A 17,937-nucleotide genomic window follows, 5' to 3' on the forward strand; every position below is an offset into this window, starting at 1 on the left:
GGCAGAAAATTTATTTCACTTTCCATTTAGCATTTCTTAGATGTCACTGCTCTCTACACATTCCCCCGTTCTCTTCACTGTTTAATTGTGTAGCCACGGCATGGGGATGGACATCAGCTCCCCTATTCTGGTGCACAAACAAGATTTTAAGAATATGCAAGGCTTGTCTTAATAACAGTGTCCACAAAATGGCTCCTGCCTGCTTGCTATAATTATGAATTCCCAGACTGAAGGAAACAAGATTCAAATAATGTATATAGTGTAATTATAGTTTATTTTGCTTGACTAATGTGATAAAATAGGATTTTGAATAATTTTTTTGGGTGACGGTCCCAAGTTAAGTTTAAAGTTGAATGTTCCTGTCTTTAGTGTTTCAGTCTGGCAGCTCAGTGATTCAGGAGCATCTGAACGGTTACAATTTGCTACATTTAGTTTATATAACTAGTTGATACATTTTTCCACAGTATCTCTGGCATATTAGCAACTATTATATCAATTCTAACAGCTGCCTTTAATAAAACTCAGGGATTCTGCTCAGCAGGGCTAAAAATAACAAATGTATCACCTAAATGTAGCAATTTAGAACAATAAAAGATTTGCCAACCCCCTCCAGCTGCTTTAGGTGAAAAATGAAACTTTACATTAACATATTTAGAATTTAGAAAATATTTCGAAAAAAAAAATCTCTTTCTTGTTTAAAGGTGAACAACCCCTTTAAGGCTATGGACACCGGCTGTTGGCTCTAGCTGTTGTCAGCCTGTGTATTGCTTCTCAGCCAGCAAAAATACACAGGCTGACAACAGCCAGAGCCAACAGCGTTTGTGCCCATGGCTTTAGCCTGTAATTTATCCCTAAAGAATTGTTCATCACTTTACACTTTCCCTGCAGAACAATTTGTCACTTTCACAAGGAAGAGACGGGCTTTACTATACCATACAATAAAAAAAAAAATCACTTTCCATAATACTATTCTGCATGTTACCAGAAACCAGTAACCTGCTTCTACTGGAAGTATACCCATTTCTTAGTTTCTAACTTGAAACAATGATGCAGTTAGCAACAATTATTGTAAATGGACAAAGATTCTAGACTGTAGAGGGTGAAGCAATATACTAATCAGTGCAAAGGAACAGAACCCAGAACATCCATTGCTATTATTCTTAGACAGGAATAAAAACATGCTATTCCTGCTAATACACCAGTTCATAAAGATCTGTTGCAAGAGTTTACTTACAGTTATGGTTTTCTCCCTTAACCACTCTGGATCCTTCTCATCCTCGCTGTCCACCTCCATTTCCTGGGGCCGGAGAGGAAGGCACGTGTCACTATGGAAATACAAGCGATTGTGGCCACTGCTGTATGTTCGCTGCTGTTCCACCTCACCATCTTCAGACTCCAGGAATTCAGACATACTTGCTTTTGTCCTCTTTGGTCTGGGAATGAGAAAACACTTCAGCACCACAATAAGGAGAAAAATGCATGCTGCCTTCTTACGCACTGTTTACGGTTTCATTTTCACCGAAAGGTAGAGTCTCCAGCCTTATTAGCCACGTGTGTGTAGGCTCAGATGCAAACCAAAATGTGTTGTGAGAAATGAGCTCACAATATGACCAGTTTCTGGATCAACACTGATCGAAAAGTGTTAATCCCTGTAACCTCATACTTGCAACTTGCTTCTTGAAACTGTATAACGGCAAAATTTTCAATTTATAAATGCAAAAATATTAAGAAACACAGAATATTCTTTAATATGTCCACATATTAAATGTTTACTATTGTAAACATTTTTTAAACGTTCATCAATAATATTTCGAAAAGGTTTTATTCATTACATTCAAAATACTTGAAAAGCCAAGGGTACACATTCCTTACAGAGCATTATGTTGGCTGCCAGATATGTCAGTGTATTCATATTACTTCATACTACTTGAGATTGAGGTTGCAGCAAACACACATGCTAAAATGTTATCAAATGTCTTTGGACAATTGCTCGCCATGCATCTCCAGTGTCACTGATCAAACTTTGCCACATTACTGCTGACATATACATGACCACCCAATTCATTGCTAACCTAATTTTTTTCCTCTCATTCCCTGAATATTTGCTTCTCTCATTTCTATGGGCCCATGTCTTTTTTTAGCCCTAACTCCCTTTGCCTCTTCACATTTTCCTACAAACTTTTCCTTTTCCTCTCTCTGCATTTCTTTAGTCCTTTATTTTTAGATAAGCGCTGGTGGACTGTTCCTAAAACTACTTGGTAACTCCCACAGTTCAGAAGGCCCAAATCGCTTACCTGCAGACAAGGATGTGAGTGATTGGAGTCCTTTTAACTGGCCCGTTGCGGCTAAAGGCAAAGCCTGGTTGGCGATGAATGTCCTGCGGATTTCCCGCATAAGAGCCATCATAGCATTCATTGATCGAAACATCGATCCGAGCACCTTTGGGATGATACTGTAATAGAATAGATGTCTAAGTGCCTAGATGTTTCTGATGGCACCATCCAGAGTTCCCAAAAGGTAGAACTACTGAGACATTACACATAAACCCAACAAACTGATCCTTGTTACAAAGGCTGCAGCTTCAGGAAAAATGTTTATTTACAGCTCATTATCACCCTCTGAACAAATTACCCTCTTTATATGAGGAATGAGCTATTGTGCTCATTGTAAGTTAAGGAATGGGATTCCTCCTATAACCCTACTTGAATGTATTTTGTCTTTACCATTAATGGAGGACCCCAGAATTTCTGGTGGCATCATTGATCCAGCCCTTAAAAAGTGGCCTCACAGTCTCTGCTACTGGAGATGGATACCTGGTCGCTTCATAATAAATGTGTATGTGTATACATGTGCATCTTTTCTAGTGAAATGTTTATATATGCAACAGTTACATATTGTGTTTGGCCAATATTTAGCACCTAAGCTGACAAATGCTTAAAATAATACATTTGGCAAAGTTTGGACCAGGGTTAGAACACCATAGCAACCAGTTAAAGAGTCTTCTCAGGAAAACGGTAAATGCCAACTGATAATTGATTCCTATAGCTCACAGCCATAGACCTGATGTATCCACAGATACTTATTCCTTTCTTTCATAGTGTAGGGAATAAAAGTATTTTTTGTTTACTTATTCTGGGAAAGCGCTAGTAAGGATGAAAGTATACCAAATAGAGATCACTCAAATACATTACCACATAGTTGAAGATGAATCTGCTGTGACAGAGTTTTAGGTGTTTGATCAAACTATAGAGTTTGCGACAATTTAATGTACACCATGGGCAGTGCAGGTCATCTCTGGCTTCAGTCTGCTGCCTGGTGTTGTTATTGTACAGGAACTAAAGAAAAAGGGGAGCAGAATAAGTAACAAATTACTGACTAGGCAGCTCATTGCACATTTACTAAATATGCCTATAACCCAGGACTACCTAGTACAGTACCTGGTAAAATATCCTTAGCTTCTGCCGTTGTTCAGTGGAAACGTCACGTTCCTTTCTGGCTTGCAAATCAGAGGAAAAGGATTCCTTCACAGCTTTAAAACATAAATAAATAGATATATCCAGTGGCATAGTAATGGAAGTGTAGAACACATACTCTAAGGAAACTCATAGGCTTCCTGTGTTTTAACCCTAAAATATCCATGGGTGAAATTATTTTTTTCCCCATCAGAGGGAACCAATAGAAGATATACAGAAACCTAGAAGGAAAGACAAGAATTCACTAAAGGCCTTGAGACCTTAGGCTAAGGCAACACAGTGACCGAAATCTGCTAGCTGAAATCCGCTAGTCGATTTCTGGCCTACAGTGGGCAGTAGCCTCCTTTCTTTTTTCCGCATTAAATCAGCTTGACTCGTAGCTGTTCACGACAAACTGATTCAGTGCAGAAAAGTGAGGAGGCTATTGCCTGCGGTAGGGCTGAAATCAGATCCCTGATTTTGGCCCAAGCATGGCCATGGCATTACAAACCTCACAGGTAACTGCTTAAATGAAACTGGCAAGACCATGCAGATTATACTGGTCATGTCAAACAGGGTGGTAGAGAGTGATAAGTAGCAAATGGCCAAAAGACTACCACCCTCATTCAGGAAGATATGAATAATAAAGGAAGATGGGCTGGTGATATTGAGGCTTCTGCTCTTTTTAAATTTGTTATCCACAGGCTATTACTTAAAAAGTTGTAATTTTCTTAGCCCCCCCCTGCCAACTTATAATACATATTTAATAATATTTTCATTTTTCTTGGTCACTCATTTTGTAATTATTATAAGGCATTATAGTAAGTTTTTTTTTTTTTTAGATAATATCCACAACAAACTACTCCAAAAGGATTATGTACAGCTACTGTAGCAACTTCATAAATATTGCACTGTTGTAAAAGATTTACAAAAAAAAACAACAAAAACAATTTCCAATGAACTATATACTTAACTGGTTAATATGTGCAACTGCTACCAATCACTTTATGGCAGTGGCCAGTAGCACGTGAGCTACCAGCCTTTTGAATGTTGCAATCAGTGGCCTCAAATCAGGTGCTTATTTTTAAATCCCTGGCTTGGAGGCAGGTTTAAGTTGCATAAAAAACAGGTGTACTGCTTAAAAGACTTCTGTAAGCTGCCAGTCCACATAACATCTGTGATGGCGCTTTAGTAGCCCCTATTTGGCACCCATGGGATTTTTTTCATGCTCGTGTTGCTCCCCAACTCTTTTTACATTTGTTTGATGCTCAGGGGTTGAAGACCTGACTTCCAACTCAGGGGTTGTCCATTTACTGCTGAATGGTTACAAGGAAAGTCTGGTTATCTGGGATCTGCAAGGGAAGGGCATTCTGCTAAGCAGTAGATCTGTTGGGTCAGTGCAAAACACTCACCTGCATAAGATTAAACAATATCTCACCTAAAATTGCAGGCATTGCCCCCCTCCCTGCAATGTGCTTTAGTTTACAAAAAAAAACCTTTAAAAAATTCAGACCCTTAAATGGAGAGAAGCGCAGCAAAGCTCATTGCCATCTTCCTCCTCTTTTTTCTTTTTAAACTAAAGCACATTACGAGGTGAAGGGTGAAATGTCTGCAAGGAGGGCTTTTGGTGGGTGGGTGTGTGTGGGGGGGTAAGTTAAGTTCTCCTTTAAAACAGAAATGTCCCCTACTGCTAAATTGTTTCTATACTGATCTTACACTGATTATAGCGTTATAACTGACACAGAGCATTGGTTATGTTTATTCAGCAGGAACAAATATTTGTGGAAACAGATCAAAGAATGGCCAGATGCCTGAATCAAATTTCAAAATATGCAAAGGATGCTACAACTCAAATCATTTCAGCAAATTCCTGATAGTCCCCAAGCAAAGAGAATGCAGAAGTTGACATATAATCATGCACATGTTCCTCTTACCAATTGTCTGTGCAGGTTTGACAGATGAAGGTTTATGCTCTTGAGGGAGAGACTCTGAGTTGCGGGTGGCTAGAGGCTTGGCAATAGGGGCAGTAGATTTATCAGGGGTGTCACTTGTCCACCGAAGTGTAAATTGAAGGGTTGGTCCATGAGAAAATGTTTCAAACGGAGGCAGCCTCTGCAAATATACATTTCCTACAATCAGTTTTTCAGACAGAGCTTCACAGATCAACAGTGCTCACAGACATTGCACTGAATAGACAGTACACCGTGGCTGGGTATAGCAAGCAGACATTACACTATGGGTGGCTATAGCAAGCCTGGAGGGGCAGACATTACACTATGGGTCAGTACTGTAAGCCTAGAAGGGCAGACATTACACCATGAGAAGGTATAGCAAAACTACAGGGGGAGACATTTCATCATTAATTTGCAAGTTTCGGGTTCATTAAGGCTTTACAAATTTGGTAGGTATGTTCCAACAATACTCAATGGGAGCCCAAATGGAGCAAGCAAATGGAGGAAGAATCAGCCAAGCCGTCTTAAGTTAAATGAACAAGGGAGCTGCACAGGGTCTCAGGGGTTTGTACTGGTTAGAGTCTGAGCTTTAATTGGGTACTAAATCAAGTCTATAAGTTGGCTGTGCAGTTTTTTCCCTCAATAATGCAAAGCCATATAGTCAAGCCAAAGGACTTCAGTAGAAATCAGCCCTACCATATATGTTAGCGACCTTAGAGTGTATGCTCAACTGGGCCAGGGACTGATGGGATTGAAACAATTCTGTGTTAATACTGGCATAACACGGTGGCTCTATGTAAAAATATTCACACCCTTGACAAATTCTCTCAATTTGCCAACAAATGCTACACTGCATTTTGCTCTTAGATACTTATTTTGATGCAGAGAAATTCAAAATTTGTTTTCTATGGGCATATTAAAGTTCCAGTTTTAAGAGGACAATGCAATAAGCATTAAACAATCACAAGCTTAACCAAAAGTTAAAAACAGTGGATCATTCCATTTCCCAGGTAAAATATTAATAGCAAACCTATGAAAGGTGGGGATGTGCAATGGCATTAAAAACATAAAAAGCAAAACTAAGAGAGGTTTTATGTGCCCAAGTTTTAGTGTAAAACACTGTAGTGCAACATTATGCTAAAGTTCAGTGTGAAAAAAAAAACACCCAAAGTGGTCATTCACAAGACACCTTGTATAGTCAGACTATTACGCAAGTTTGTAAGTAGATAATTTTTCTTTGTATTTAGTATAGACGTTCTAAACATATCACGCTAAACTTGTCTCTTTCTGATTCGTTTGATCCTCCGCACCGAGGCATTACAAGGGATCACTTCAGAAGTTTAAACTAGAGATAGTGCCAGGGGCACCATTTAAATAAGTGATTAGCGGAGTAGCTTTATATAGGCAGGTCTGCTTTAATTCATGTATATTATACTTCTCAACCCATCCCTTACAGGTAAGAAGACAGAGCCTGGTTAACAACATTAAAGGAGAAGGAAAGGTTAAAATTAAGTAAGCCTTATCAGAAAGGTCCATCTATATATATCAGTAAACCCCCAAAGTGGTGCTGCTCTGAGTCCCCTGTCCAAAGAAACACAGCATTTCTTTCCTTCTATTGTGTACACATGGGCTTCTGTATCAGACTTCCTGCCTTCAGCTTATACCTCCTTGCCCTGGGCAAGAGCATGCTCAGTTTGCTCCTCTTCCCCCTCCCCCTCCCTTCTCTACAGTAATCTGAGCCCAGAGCAGGGAGAGACTCAGGCAGGAAGTGATGTCACACCATGTTAATACTGCAGCTCCTATCCTAAACAAACAGAGAGTTTCTAGAGCTTTTTACTCAGGTATGGTAAAACATTATACAGAATAAATATAGCATTATAGCTTGCACTATTGCAGCTAATCTATTGGCAATAAAATGCCTCCATAGCTTTCCTTCTCCTTTAAAGGCCTGTAAAATGTAGGTGGGCGACCAACAGGTAAAATCACCCAGACAGTGAAAGATAGGTGCATATACTACAATAGTAAAGGTCCTGTGACACTGACACTACTCCCATCAAGTAGCCTATAAGTATGCAAGGAATTAACAATATTACAGCATTTTGTTGGCAGAAACACGCTTGCTCAGGAAAAATTTGTTACCTTTCCATCCAGTATGGTTTCCCACGAGGCCCTTTTCTTGTTTACAGGACAGTCCTCCATTTCCTGCATTGCAACTTCGTATTCCCCATCCAGTAGCTGCAAGCGCCTGTAGCAGAAGGAATTTATAATAATGCATAATAAGCGCTTAGAACTCACCATAGAACAATGTCAACCAGTTTTTGCCTTCCCCTCCAGCATATAAGTATGGACCTGGTAATGTTACAGATGCTGTTACTCACCTGTTTTTGTCAAATACAGTCATCTGTGCCACAAATGTCTTCTCTCCTTCATCTATGCTGGATGAATTGCGCTTTCTACGAGTTGGAAGCTCCTCAGAGACATCTAAACATCGGAGAGGATAACACCATTTAATTGCCTTATCCCTCCACAATGACACAGACAAGTTCACCTCTAGAATACACCTACCAGCAAACATACACCATTTATTATGCTGTGCTTGTGTAATTTTTTACACACTAAATGGCTTATATCCCCACACAATACAAGGTTCGGATACCTGGACCCATATCCCTTTTCTTGTTTAACTCCTAGTATACCTATGTTTTCATTAGTCTCTCCATTGGTTAATCCATTGAAATCCCTTCGCCCCTGACGGGTCACCCGGAAAAGCAGAGAGTAGGATTTGACCATATGGCTGTTGCTGGGTTCAAATTCATTGCTGGATACAGCGAGTGAAGGAAAACTGGATGGTTTTGCTGGGTTCAGCTCTGGATTGAGAGGCACCTGCTTTTTCCCAGTAGGAACCTGGCGTATGGGACAGTTTACATCCTGCAAAATACATAATAGTTTGAGGGTCAGGATAATGAAACGTACGTATGTATGTATAACTTTATTTGTAAATCACTGTTTAGGAGCTGCACAATTCATATAAACATCAAATGCATCAGTTAACATTAAATAAATATATAAAATCAAAAGTCTACCTTTTTTTAGCGTTTTCTACCATACTTTTGACTCTTAATATTCTGCAGCCTTTGCCTGTCACCTTGTTGCTGATCTTCCATGTCTCACCCTTTTACCAGCTGTTTAACTTACTTTTGCTTTGTCCCTTTCTCTCAATCTTCCCATGACTTTCATTTGTGGTTTCAGCTAGCTCTTGCTATATTTATATTATTTCACCCTCCTGTCCTGCTGCTCCTTTAGCCAGGTAGAAGCCATCTTCATTTGTGCCTTTAAATGAGAACTAAAGCTTAACCAAAGAAGCAGGCTAAGATTTGTTGTACATTATGTTTTGGGGTTCTGTAGCAGCCCAAGGCAACCACCGCCCTTTAGTAGTGAATATCTGTGCCTCCATATATGCCCCAGTAGCTCCCCATCTTCTTTTCTGCTGATTCACTGCACCTGCTCTGGACTGCTGTCAGTTACTGCTCTTAAAGACCAGTCCGTAATTTACATGTGGTTTGCTGCTGTTACAGACATCAGATTTCCACAAAATGACAGATTAGCCGGGCAGGTGCTTTCTTATTATCAAGATAACATCTTTTTTACATCAATTAGTCAATTAATGAAGGGGTACTTGATACCAACTATGTCAGTAGCACTAAACAGGCTGTGCAGGGCATTTTTCCTTTAGCATGCCCTGCACAGAGATAGCTTAGGACTTGAACAAAGACCTGCACAGACAGGGTTTGTGTGCCAGCCAGTCATGCTAGTCCATGAACAGTGCAATCAGTCAACATTGTTAAGCCCATTTCTTAAATCTTGGAAAAGTGCTCTAAAGAATGTTGATTATTTTCCACAGATACCTACTACAACACATTTGAAACATAGGTGGAAATACAAACTTCACAACAAGCATGGACATTTCAAGAAGCAGGCTCTACAATACAAATAAGAATTTAGTTTCCTAAGAAAACATTTTTGCAAGCATTGAACTGGTACATCGATACAAACTAGTTCTAGTCTGTGTATGTTACTGGTACTTGTAAAAATGTCTAACCATCTGGGAAATCACTTCCTGCAATAGGGTCAGAGGGTGTAACCATATGGTTAAGGCCCAGGACTTCATATGCTGCAAGTTTTACTATCAGTCTGTAACTATTCTCACCCCTAGAAAGTGCTGGCCCTCCAGCTTGGGGTCATTACCAGCACTGCGTGGGGAAGCTTGCACTGCCACTGAATCATTGTACCTGCCCTGCGGATTTAAAAACAAAAAACCTCCATCAGATTTCATCAAGAGCTGCTGCCATTTCCATGTGTGCACACTAAGCAAGATAAGGAAAGCAATAGATATCCTGGTTTAGACAAGGCTGTATTGCACAATGTAAAGCAAAAGAGATGCAAAGACAAGAATTTCATGTGATTTAAAAAAAAAAAAAAAGATATATATATATTTTTTTTAATATTGCTTACTTGCAATACTCTGCCTAATTCAACGGCTACAAACTCTACTCAAATCTAAAGTACAGATTCAAAATACTGCACTGCAACTGTTCTGTATACAACCAAACCTATGGACGATTGCATTCATGAGTGCAATGTAACCCTGATGGCAATTTTGCTAGTGATGGTTCAAATGGACAATGCCAGGATGAGTGACTGGAGGGAGAAAACAAAACCATATTTTCACTGGACACTTCTAAGTAGAAATACGGGCCCAGTTGCTGTAAAACTTTCCTTACTGGGGCACTCACCACTGCCATACCGTCTATAAATATCCAGTGAGTGTTTTTTGCAGCCTAAATACACTGGACAAAAAGCTTACCTTTCGTTTCTTGTGACAAACTTTAACAAGCAGAACCTCCAGAGTCACAGAGCTTTGATCATTTTCTGAGTTTTGCGATGGCTTATCTGCAGAGAGAAGGCAGACGAGAGAGAGAGAGTGAGAGAATGAATGTGTGAAGTAGTAGTAACATACTCCCGAAAAGTATTACAATATTAATTCTCCAGGTGCATCCACAGTGAATATATATTCATATGGTAAATGATGGCAGCACCCATGGGGGGTGGAAGTGACATTTATTAGCGATTTAAAAAAAAAAAAAAAAGTCCTTTGTGTAGGACAAAAACATTGATAATTAAATAGATAATTTCACTTTTCTGCAAGTATGCAATGGACACTTTCAGCTGGGGCAGGTTTTTACATTGTACCGTGTGCCACTCTGGATATTACATAAGCTTTTCAGGGATGTAGCATTATCACATTGACAATTCTAACATCTCTGGACCATACTTACCAATTTTATGGAAGAAACCAGTAAATGTCAGCTGTAAATGAGCGGATACACTATATAAAAAAATAAAATAAATTTCAGTTTGGCAAAATGAAATACTCTATATACAGTTAGGAACACTGATAATGGTAAATCTAGAACACAAATGTACAGTTTAGAAGCATTAAGCAGCTTTAAAAAAAAATTCCAGTAACCTCAATAGCTGTGGAGTGGAGGGGTCACAAAGGTTTTTATTAGAACAGAGAAGTGACCTATTAATCCAAGCTATTAGCAAAAGAAACATGGAAGGATGATGGCAGAGTCCGGACATTCAAATTCATCTGTTCATAATAATCAAGAATCTGTCTGGAGAAATACCACAGGCTACAGCCAAAACAGATTTCAGCACATTACCTGTGGGATTCCTGATCTCCCTTCATTTTTTCCACTTTCAACAGCAGGTCATTAACTTTGAAGCTTTTCCTAGAAATTAAAGAAACAGTAGCGGAAAGAACAAAATGAAATATAAAGTTGCCATACTTAACACCTGCTTAACTGTGTGTATCAGGCAACAAACGAGGCAAGCACTGAAGCAAACATTAAAGGGTATTGCATAGTATCAGGTCATTTGCATGCTAGATAAAAACATGGTTATTGAATAAACATAATCGTAGTAATTATCCTGCTTACCCATTGCATAGAATGTTGGTATTTTGTATTATAAACCAGTTTACTGTGTAAGGCTGGGGTTGGTTAAAGGAGGCAGCATAAATCCTCATGGGGAAACATGGGAACTGCTTGTGGCTCTTTTAATTGCCATAAATTGGGCTGTGTCCTCTACTCTGAGGCATAATCCTGTGGTTCCTATAGGAATCTTACTGCATGTTATGAAATGTCAGCCAGCAGAAGGTGGGCAGTGCCTCATAACTGGGGGTGCAAATGCTAAAGTAAGGACATCTACAGGCAGGAGGTACGTGCCTGCTATAATCACTATGTCAGAAACACATAGAGCAGTTAATATTAAGTATGAGTGGGTCAACCAAATAGCACAGGAAACTCCCAAATTAGCAGGAAGACAATGAATGGCACCACTACAGCCATCTCTGTACTTCTAAGTATAATACAGTTCCTGCACCTGAGGATACACTATGGGAATTGCTAATCTGAACCCAACAGAAGGGAATGTGTAATGAGCCTCTGTTGGGGAGTAACTGTATATACATGGCCGACTCACAAATATCCTTTACACTTGGCCTATGCAACAGACACCACCTGCTCACGGAGCCCCAGGGAATATTACTGTCACAGGATCTCATAGGCCTCATGCGTTACATCAGCCAAAGCAAATGTAGGTCAGAATTGGTTAATTTTATTTCTATAGCAAGTGCTGGTAGCCATGGCTTTAATCATAAATAAATCTCAGCTCTTACCATAGTAAAGCCTTACAGACAATTCCAACACAATGCCTTTACTTTTCATCTAGTGGCCAGTGTTATTTTGCAATTCTAAGAATTCAGGAGTCAGTATAAACCAGTTGGGGGTGAATTATTTTACTTGGACAAAATTGATGTGTAAAGACAAAATAAGGACATGGAAAACTGCTTACAATTACAGACCTACACATGAATATTCCATGCCAGCTACTGAACTGCTATACACACTCATATGTATCCAGCAATAGGCACTTATGCCCCTGTGGGAACACCACTAAAGTAAGTTGTGGAACAATAAAAGTACAGGCTACTACTCTGCCGGCACTGTGAATCCTTACATGACTATAGTTTATTACCATTTATACTAGCTAGAACTGAATTAAAAAATACAGGCAAAATACTAATTAATCAACAGAATGATTACCTTTTGGCATTTGATCTGGAATTCCTGTGCGACATGTAGGTGAGGGTTCTGTGCAAAAAAATTGGCTACAAAGAAAAGAATGGGCTATTAATTGTGAAATAATGAGGCTACATAACCAACCACACACACATGCACGGTTACTTACAGCTATGAGATTCCTTGTTCGCAAAAATCTATAAATCTGTGTTGGTTCTGCAAGAAAATAAATACACCACAATATCCTGTTAAAAATTTGGCTAATGGCTGAAGATCACTCAAAAGCAGGACATAAACATGATCTGGCATGTGACAAAGTTCCAACTGAAGAAACTACTGATACAGGCCCTTGAGACATGCACTTCCAATGCTGACCCATTTCTTTAGTGGTATGTATACTGGAGACTGAATGCTCACACTGGGCTAATAAATCATGGAGTATAGCAGAACCCATATAGCAAGTTTATTAGCTTTTTGTCTTTAGTATTATGTATATTTAAGGAAGTATGAAAACAGTAAGAACATCTGCCACAGTGAGAGACTGCTAAATATAAGACTTTATAGATGGGTAAAAGTCTGTGGCTACAAAAGCCTTAGAAAGTTAGCTAATGCCATAATTTAGGAGGGGGCCTTGATGAGCAGCCTTGTGGATGTTTACCTTATTTGCAATGTTACTATCAGAGAAATTGCTGCAAGCAACCTTGGCAACTCACTTGTGCCAACACAGCAAAACTATACATCCCATTTCGGCAGATACAAAGAACCAAAAACACAAGATACAGCATCCATGTGGTCAACATTTTTAAATGCAAAAACAGACTCAGTGCTTGGAAAAATGGGTAACATATAAAATGACAAAACAGTGAGATTGTTTGAGACAGAAGGCCACACCACCGTTCCCAATGACAAAATGGGGTGATCAACAAATGCACTAGGAAATGCTTCTTCATCAGCACAAAGCCTAATTAGCTAGACACACAAATGTGACTTATAAACTAGGTAAATACAAACAGAGGCTAGCAGTAAAGAATAGTAATGGGCTATTTAGGTGCTCCCAGTAACAATAACTCACAGTGCCATGGATAGGTGCTACAGAGATACGGATATCCGGATACCAGAAGTGTATCAAATAGATGTATAGCACACTAAGATATAGAGCTGTACCCATGGCATGCTTAGTCCAACAGCAAGACACAGTGAGTAGAGAATACAGGCAGCATATGTGCAACAGTAAGAAATTTCATAAGGCTAACCCCCAAAGTTATAGTCAACACTACAGATCAGAGACATACCAAAGACGACAGACACCATACCAAAAACGAATATTAGTTAAAACCGCGGTCAAGCCTACAGCTTGAATGCTAGCTCAGACAATATTGTAGCAAGACTGCAGTTATTCTGATTAAGTTTAGTACAGGGAGTGAGTCGAACAGGAAGCACCTGTGCCACCCACATTACAACTATAGTGCCACGTGTCACTAAGATCCCTATCAGTTATATAAATAAAGGGGAAATACGGCAAAAAGAAAAAAATGCTGTTGTGCTCATTAAGCCTAGAACATCAGGCATTAGATGCAAAGCTGGTAACCATTACATGGCAAACAGTAATCTCATTCCGCATCCACAGTTGCTTATATAAATAGCTGCTAAAACGATAGCGAGGGACGGTGAAAGGCATGCAAGTCCAACACTTTTTAAATGTCAATTTCTATAATAAAGCAGAGTACCCGGATATTCAGACTTTATTGCAAGAAAAACTGCACTCCCTGCCCCTCCAAAATCTACTCTTGCTTTCAGTAAGTATTCAGTCCCACTCTGCACACTATGTCTGGGGAACATCCAACTTTCCTCCCAAACATTTACCCCAGATGGTGCACCTGAACTCAGATTCTCCATTGTGACTGGGCCATGCAGGACATTCCCAATTTTGACCTTCAGCCACATCGCTACTTTGGCCTTGGTTTTGAAAATCAATTTCCTGCTGATTGATGAATATTTGGCCAATCATCAGATTATTAGCTGCCTCAAACAAATACTTTACTGTTATTTAAACCAGCCATTCTTCCTTCTTGTTCAACCAGATGCCTGCAAGACATTTCCCATAGGACAACTGGGTCCAACTGATACTGATAAACTCCTGAGGTGCTTGTCTAGTTTTTTAAGCAATGGCTTCTCTTGTGCCACTCTCCTAATACAGGCAAATATGTGGCATTCTTGGCATGGTTAACATAGCTCAGTCTCAGCTGCAAAAGTCTGACCTCCTACCCTAAAGAACAGCAGGTCTTCCTGTGGCTTCTCTCGTAGGTCTAGAAGTTTACGCCGAGACTTTTGACAGGTTCCATTATCTAAAAACCATCCAGTTTGGTTAAAACCAGTGGGTGAAGCTCATTTAAAGAACCAGACATAATTTTGTGGCGCTTATCTGGAACTGCTTTGGGAAGTTCTTTACTCATCCCTACATGTATGTTTGTTTTACTGTACAGGTATTGTGAAATGTGCCAAATGAATAAAGATGTAGCGTGCTGCCGAGGAACAGGGATTAGACTATGCAGTAAAGCAAATCTGAATGCTTGTGGGTATAACCAAGTGGAGTAAAATGGAATCCAAAAGCCAATACATTTAATTACAAGAATAAAGGCCAGGGAGCACAACAAATTTTAATAACCAAAAGGCAGAGGTCAAATGTAAAGCATTGGGGCCAGTGATTCTCACTTATAGAAACTCAGAGCCACAGCACCAAGATGAAAAAAGAAAATTAATATCATACTTACCGGAATTTTCTTTTCCTGGCCATCCTCCCCGTCAACATGAAAATTCACTAATGGATTTTCATTTTTTCTTTCAGGTCCAGAGTTGTAGTCCCAAGATCTCCCAAACCTTCCTCAAAAGCTCACTTACAGTCACTCCGTCCAGCCTACTCCAGGTTGGGTGAAAACGTATGTATGTTTCAGTTAGTGAATTTTCATGTTGATGGGGGATGGCCAGGAAAAAAAAAAGTTAATATAATTACCGGAATTTTCTTTTCCTGGCCATCCACTCCGTCCAGCCTACCCCAGGTTGTTCACCTTTCAGGAAGTCTTGGCCAGAAAGGTTCAAGATTCATGAGTGAAAACTTATGTATGTTTCAATTAGTGAATTTTCATGTTGATGGGGGACGGCCAGGAAAAAAAAAGTTAATATCATAATTACCGGAATTTTCTTTTCCTGGCCATCCTCCATGTCAACATGAAAATTCACTAATTGAAACATACAAAAGTTTTCACCCATGAATCTTGAACCTTTCTGGCCGAGACTTCTTGAAAGGTGAGCAACCTGGGGTAGGCTGGATGGAGTGACTGTAAGTGAGCTTTTGAGGAAGGTTTGGGAGATCTTGGGACTACAACTATGGACCTGAAAGAACCTTATCCTGATCGCCAAGATGAAAATCCATTAGTGAATTTTCATGTTGACGGGGGACGGCCAAGAAAGTCAATTTCGAGCATCAGTCCTGTAAATGTTATTGAGCAACATGAGCACATTGGCCAAGGGGAGTGAACATCTATGCAAAGCACTGAACATGGTTACTCTCCTATCCTGATAAACAGATAGACTAAGAAGAAACAATAATAAATACATAGTGCTTTACACAAGAGGGAAACAGTTGTGTCCCTGGCACCATGTTACAAAGCAATAAGTTCCCCCCTTTCCTAAAGGATCTATTATCCAGATGATTGGGACCTGGTGTGTTCTGCGTAAAGCTAAAGGGCCCTTTTTACCTTTGTATTGGTTTTTGGCAACTTTGTATGTAAATGTGTATGTTTAATGTATAGAACCATTTATTGCACAGCAGTGCAGTTACGTTGGTGCTTATGTGATAATAATGAATATTTGTGCAGTTTGGTTCTCTGCAGATTTTATGGTATATAGCAATGAGTAAAAGTGTGAGTGTAGTACCAATATACTTTTTTTTTTTTTAAATCTGTGAATGAATCCTGGACCAGCCCTTCGCAATGGGACACTATAACCCACTGTGTGCCTGGGTACCAGAGGACACCATGGGGAGTGCAGTACAAATACACTTGTTTGCTTTGTGTATCAATTCTCAGCCAGTTGTTAGCAACGAGTTATTTCCCAGCACTGTAACCCTGTGTGTGCCTGTATACCCTGGAGAGCAGAATACAAATCCACTGTTTTAAGGTGGCCATACAAGGGCCGATAAAAGATACTGACAGGCAGAGTCGGCAGCTTATTGGCCCATGTATGGGCCCCCCCCCCGACGGGCTTCCCCGATCGAGATCTGGCCGAAAGTCGGGCAGATCTCAATCGGATGGGACTAAAAATCTCGTCAGATCGCGGCCGCATCTGTTCGTTGATGCAGTCCTGCGATCCGACCGCTTGTAAAGCCACCGTTAGGATCCAATCGTTGGGCCCTAGGGCCCACGATCGGATCAGCCCGATATTGCCCACATTAAGGTGGGCATATCAGGGAGAGATACGCTCGTTTGGCGACATTGCCAAACGAGCGTATCTCTCCGTGTATGGCCACCTTTACTCTGTGTATCAGTTCTTAACCAGCTCTTATCAATGGGACAAGGAGAATTTCCCAGCACTCTGGGACCCAATATACTTTGCTACTTTACAGATCAGTTCTCAGTCTGTTACCATAGGGGCCAGGAATATCAATATACGTTGTTATTCTATATAACTGTGAACACTTGGATATCTTTTCTCCAACACAAAAAGCCCCAGAGAGATGAGGGGAGGGGGAATAGACAAAAGTGTAAATTGTACATCCCAGGGGCAAGAAACCTTATCTGGTATAAAAGAGGAATAATAGAGCAGCAGGGGAGGAGGGTTATGCCATAGTCAAACAAGGAAGGGCTCTGGTGCAACTGGCTGGGGGAGTGGCCCAGGAGGCCCTTATACATATTCACTACACGAGGACAAGAGAAAGGGCTGTAGAGCGTGAAGGAGGCATAAAGTGGCCCCTTGGGACCAATATCTCACGCCGGTAGCCTTTGACAATGACCCCGATAGCGAGTTATGAGGGGAGTGGCCCCTGAGGGCCATACTCACTCTCAAAGGCCTGCAGGAAGAGCTCATGGTCCGCCTGGATCTGCTCCATCTTGGGTTTCCGGACGGGCAGGAGGGAGGCTGTGGCGTTGGATTTGCTGGTGGGTCCCGAGCTGCCCCCGTGCTTCTGAGGGGCCATACGGGGTAATTACTGAGACCGGACCAGAGGGGGAGCCATGCGGGATACTACGAGTGATAATCCCGGGCCCCGGAGCGCTCCAGTCTGGCCTGTCCCCAATGGCGCGCACTACCTCCCTCAGCGCTACACCCCGCCCCTTCCCGCTCTACATCGTGCTCTATTGGCTATGCCTCCGCACCGCCTACCACTCATTGGTT

General features: G+C 40.6%; 1 protein-coding gene across 2 annotated transcripts in view; it reads right to left on the bottom strand.

Moving 5' to 3' along the window:
* The window catches only part of suz12 (suppressor of zeste 12), a 30,163-nt gene extending 12,267 nt beyond the window's left edge, over nt 1-17,896 (bottom strand). The window contains exons 1-15 of one of the 2 annotated variants that reach the window (XM_018237129.2): nt 17,605-17,896; nt 12,719-12,765; nt 12,574-12,638; nt 11,131-11,199; nt 10,741-10,790; nt 10,269-10,354; nt 9,612-9,698; nt 8,101-8,332; nt 7,783-7,885; nt 7,544-7,649; nt 5,387-5,564; nt 3,438-3,529; nt 3,192-3,335; nt 2,295-2,452; nt 1,235-1,433 (exon numbers count right to left, since the gene is read on the bottom strand). In XM_018237129.2, the coding sequence (XP_018092618.1) occupies nt 1,235-1,433; nt 2,295-2,452; nt 3,192-3,335; nt 3,438-3,529; nt 5,387-5,564; nt 7,544-7,649; nt 7,783-7,885; nt 8,101-8,332; nt 9,612-9,698; nt 10,269-10,354; nt 10,741-10,790; nt 11,131-11,199; nt 12,574-12,638; nt 12,719-12,765; nt 17,605-17,740 (1,752 nt within the window). In that variant the 5' untranslated portion in view covers nt 17,741-17,896. 2 annotated transcript variants of the gene reach the window in all.
* Nucleotides 17,897-17,937: the final 41 nt, after the last annotated feature.

Source organism: Xenopus laevis, chromosome 9_10S (assembly GCF_017654675.1).
Source record: "Xenopus laevis strain J_2021 chromosome 9_10S, Xenopus_laevis_v10.1, whole genome shotgun sequence".
NCBI lineage: Eukaryota > Metazoa > Chordata > Amphibia > Anura > Pipidae > Xenopus > Xenopus laevis.